Source organism: Vicia villosa, linkage group LG1 (assembly GCF_029867415.1).
Source record: "Vicia villosa cultivar HV-30 ecotype Madison, WI linkage group LG1, Vvil1.0, whole genome shotgun sequence".
Taxonomy (NCBI): Eukaryota; Viridiplantae; Streptophyta; class Magnoliopsida; order Fabales; family Fabaceae; genus Vicia; species Vicia villosa.
In genome coordinates, this window is record NC_081180.1 from 57166535 (window position 1) to 57171110 (window position 4576).

At 27.2% G+C, this 4576-nt stretch overlaps 1 protein-coding gene across 1 annotated transcript; it reads right to left on the reverse strand.

Moving 5' to 3' along the window:
• Window positions 1–2656: 2656 nt before the first annotated feature.
• LOC131606893 (probable xyloglucan endotransglucosylase/hydrolase protein 6) lies at window positions 2657–4102 on the reverse strand. Its single transcript, XM_058878986.1, has 4 exons — window positions 3851–4102; window positions 3629–3729; window positions 3347–3543; window positions 2657–3261 (listed from the first exon to the last, which is right to left on the reverse strand). The coding sequence occupies exons 1-4, from the start codon at window positions 4044–4046 to the stop codon at window positions 2871–2873; spliced, it is 885 nt and encodes a 294-aa protein (XP_058734969.1). The 5' UTR covers window positions 4047–4102; the 3' UTR covers window positions 2657–2870.
• Between the last annotated feature and the right edge of the window lie 474 nt (window positions 4103–4576).

Below are 4576 nucleotides of genomic sequence, written 5' to 3' on the forward strand. Positions count from 1 at the left end.
ACAAACTCGAACTAACGTTCTCTACCATGTTTTGTCAATCCATAAAGGTAGGGGTGTACATGGATTGGGTCAACCCACAAAATCCGGTCAAATCCACTCAAAAAATCATAAAAGTGGGTTGGGTCGGGTAATTGGGTGGATATGGATTTAAAAACTAAAAAATCCATTAATTTTTTAAGGTTTTAGGTAAAATCAGACCCAATCCAAAAAACCCACTGACCCACGAATCAAACATTTATTTCAACAATTTAGATGATTTTGATGAATAATAACTTAATTGTTGCAATTTTATTCTCTTGAATAATTACTATTTTAGTGAACTATGGTTTTAACTAATTTTGGATATTTCACTTTTTTGGTTATATTGATGTCAATACGATTTTATATCATGTAAATTTAGTTTGTTGCTAGTATTTTATGAAAAAATTTATTAGTTGTTGTTATCATTTATTATTTTATAATGCTAAGAAATAGTAAAAATAGGTTATCTATTTATTTTTAAGAAGAAAAAAATGTTGAACAATTTTTATGAAAAAATATGACACTCATCATCTAGTCATTTAATAAATAAAACAAAAAAATTATTTGGGCAATCCACTGCCCAACCTAATTCAACCCAAAAATTAGTGTGTTTGTCCAAACTGCCTCATTGATGTAGCGAATGGTTATTTTACCTCACCCAAATCGGAGTGTCCTATATGGATTGATAATTTCTTAGAACACTTTTATGTGGTTAAAAACACCTCTAAAAACCCCAAAATATCCTTTCAATATGCATATCCGAACGCATCCAATTTTTTTTTAAGGTATAATTTTTCGGATATGCATATCTGAAGTATCCCAATATTTTAATTTCAAAGATTTTGGGTTATGCATATCCGAACTAACCAATATCCAAAATATATTTTGATTTTATTTTAAAAAGATATTTATTAATAATATATTTATAAAATAATTAAATTAAATTATTATTAATGAAGAATAATTATAATTAAAAACTAAATATTAAATTAAATTTATGATATGAAATTAAACAATGCATTAATTAAATTTTGAATTGCAAATGTGAAATGTATTTGTCTTTATTTATTTATCTATGAATAATTTATGAATAATTTTTGAATAAAATATATAAGAAATGTTTTTTAATTGTAATTTTAAAAGTTAAATTTATTTTAGATGACATTTTTATTTGGAGAAATACAACTGACATTTCTAATTAAACTTTTTTTAAAGAAAAAATTATTATAGAATTGATAATTAATTTTTAAGTTGTAATTAAAAAAATTATTATATTAAAGAAATATTTATATTATAATCAAAAGTTGAATGTTATCAAAAATTAATAATTTTAATATAGAATATTTAATATTAAATGAATAGACAACGCGTTAACTTCTTGTAAGAAAAATATGAATGATTTATAAACTATAGAAATCATCTATAAAATCTTTTCAAAATAATATCAAATATTTTTTCAAAATAAATAAATAAATTTTTATTAATTAAATAAAATAACTATATTATAAAAAAATAAAATTAAATATTTATTAAATTATAACTATATTATAAATAACTATCTTTACAAAATAAAATCAAAAGAAATTTGAAATCTTGATTTATACAATTAATTATACAATTCATACAATTGATTCACCTTGATTTTAATTTTTTTAACAAATATTTGGTTATTTCGGAAATGCATCTCCGAAAAATTTTAAGTTCAAATATTGGAATATTTCATAAATGCATTTTTGAAAAAACTCTTTTCCACATAAGAAAGGTGAATTTGGTGAATTCGGATATGCATATCTGAAAACACCTCTAAAAATACAAAATGTGGTGCGTTTGTAGATGCATATTTGAATTCAATAGAAAAAAAAATTATGCAGAGACCCCTAAAAAGATATAAATGTGAGAAAAAAATTCTCATAGAAATATTGGCCAAACTCAACTTAAACCGCTCATATAAACCGATTTGATGATAATTTTAACCACCAATTTAAATTGTCATTTATCTTTCCATAGACAAACTTTACTCATATTACATTTATAAACAGCCAGTGTAGAAAATTTAATTATGTATCAACTCCTATGAATGTGTTTTGTTTCAAGTTAAAAATTTTTTTTTTTTTGGAATTCCATTCCCATCATTATTATTGCTTGAAATAATATTATTCAAAAACTAAATTTCCTAGAAAAGTTTATAATATTTATTTAATTTAAAATTTATAAAAAGTAAAATAAATAAATACATGTGAATAGTAGTGGAAAGTTATAATTAGTTGAACTTTATTTCTATGAGAATGCACCCTTTAAACTTTGAAATAGTATGTGTTAATAGAGTTCCTTGAAATAAAATATGCCTTGGAATAATTTTTTTAAAATTAAATCAAACATGAAAATATTGCATTTCTATGACCATATTCCCATGAATATCTTTTACAACCTCAAAACAAACACATAAGATGCCAAAAATTAAGGTATTAATATATGTCTTATTTTCTCTTATTCCTTTTTTTAAATAAATGATATCTACTTGGAGTATCAATTGAACTCCTATCATTTTTATTTTTTTCAAAAAAAAATATATTAAACAATTTTAAAAATTTGAACTCTAAAACTCCTAACTAATAAATACTTTCCAAATCAAACATGTCAAAACCACCCTGAAACAGAGGCAACCTTATTAATCAAATCAGTTTCATTTTTGTCTAGCCAGAAACAGAGGAAAACTTTTTTCCACATAAATTGACACTTACTTACTATATAACAACAATTAAGTACACATTTATTCATGAGTTGATCACAATAATGCACACAAACTTTCTTATACCACAAACAATGCTCACAAAGTTATAGTTGGGTTTTTAAATGCCTGTAAAACACTCATGTGGGGTGATTGGATATCTTGATTTATCTTGACAATAATCATAGATGATATGATTCATACGAACCCACCTATACCTTCTTGCTTCAATTGCATTTAGTGCTTGATATGCAGCCCCTTCCCACCAGTTTCTTGGGTTAGTTGCACATGTAGCTGGTCCTGGAATCGCGCATCCTTCAATGTCAAAATCCTTATAGTATGCACTGAAAGGTGCTTTACTCCAATCTATTTTCTCTAATCCACCTCTTGTTGCCCAATTATCAGCTTCCCATAATGTTGAAAATACCCCCATTGCTTGCATCTTTGGGTATGGTATCCCCTTTGCTTCATTGTTCTTGTACACTCTTATTGGAACTTCATCAATGTAAAACCTGCCATTTGTATATTCAAGGTTTTTTCAATATGCATAGTTAACTATATTAAATCAGTATATGGTTTATGAATATATTTACTTACACAATACGGTGATGGTTCCACAAGATTGAGTACGTATGGAAATCAGCAGCAGGATCAAACCAGAGGTTGACCCTCTGTTCTCTATCACCTTTTCCATGAGCATAGATGTTTGTTTGAACTGTGTAAGGTTGTCCAGTACGGTTTCCCAAGAACTCAAAATCCAACTCATCACGAACTGAGTCAGTATCAGAGTTCATCTACCACAAACAACCATTGTTTTTTTCAGTTTTTTAATTATCTTTAAAACAAAGAGTAGGTATATAAATATTAATTTGAACTTACATAAAATGCAGTTACAGTGCCAGCAGAATCTCCAGGGACAAGTTTGATCTTCATGCTAACACGTCCAAACAAGTACTTCACCTTGGAAGCAAACCCGCAACCTGTGAAATATATTTAGTAATATTTGTGATAGATATAATAGGTAACATAAGTTATCCAAACTATATATTAAAAAATTATATATTAAAGTTTTGGACATTTGGGCAAGTATATGGTATTTACCAGAGCCTTGGTCTAGGATAAGTTGGATTGTCCTGCCTTGGTCAATTTGTTTGATATGGGACTCAGACCATGTGACATGAAAGTCTTGCTCAAAAGTGGCTGGTCTTCCCCAAACAAAAACACCAGATACGAGAATCCACAATAATAATATCATAGAAAAGACACTATTGTATCTTAAAGGGTAAATTATGACCATGATTGGTTATTATAGATAAACCTGTTAGATTAAAGAAAATATTTGATTGTGAAATGGAAATGGGGAAGTGTCCTATACTTATACATGAGGTTTTGGAAAGCAAAATGAAAGAAAAATTAGGCTCAACTCATTGTCGCATTGAAATGGAAGATGTTAAAAACATAACATTGCTTTCCATACAGCTAAGGGCTTGCCGTCATTAGGACCTACCTAAACAGCTTGTCTTCTGCTCTTAGCCCATTTAATCCTCTGTTTGTCTAATAACTTTATGAGCGTGTGCTTCAAATATATGAATATTGTAAAATATAGTTTGAGTCAAAATGAAAAGCATTTAATGTATAATTTAGGGACACTCTTTTTTCGAATACTCGTGCGATACTATGTTTAAATGTCTAGTAGATATATGAAAAATTAGTGGAAGAAGCATATAGGGGCAACGGTAACTCTTCAGAAAAGGTGGTGTAATCTATAATTGAGGATGTGAGTTTTTAGGATTTACAAAATATATATCTTAGTCTATATCATAAATT

Excerpts from the sequence above, each read along its gene's own strand:
- LOC131606893 (XM_058878986.1), bottom strand. The coding sequence starts at position 4,046 with ATGGTCATAATTTACCCTTTAAGATACAATAGTGTCTTTTCTATGATA. Across the intron at positions 3,730-3,850 it reads TATCCTAGACCAAGGCTCTG|GTTGCGGGTTTGCTTCCAAG; the intron begins GTAAATACCATA and ends TATATTTCACAG. Across the intron at positions 3,262-3,346 it reads TGGAACCATCACCGTATTGT|GTTTTACATTGATGAAGTTC; the intron begins GTAAGTAAATAT and ends TACAAATGGCAG.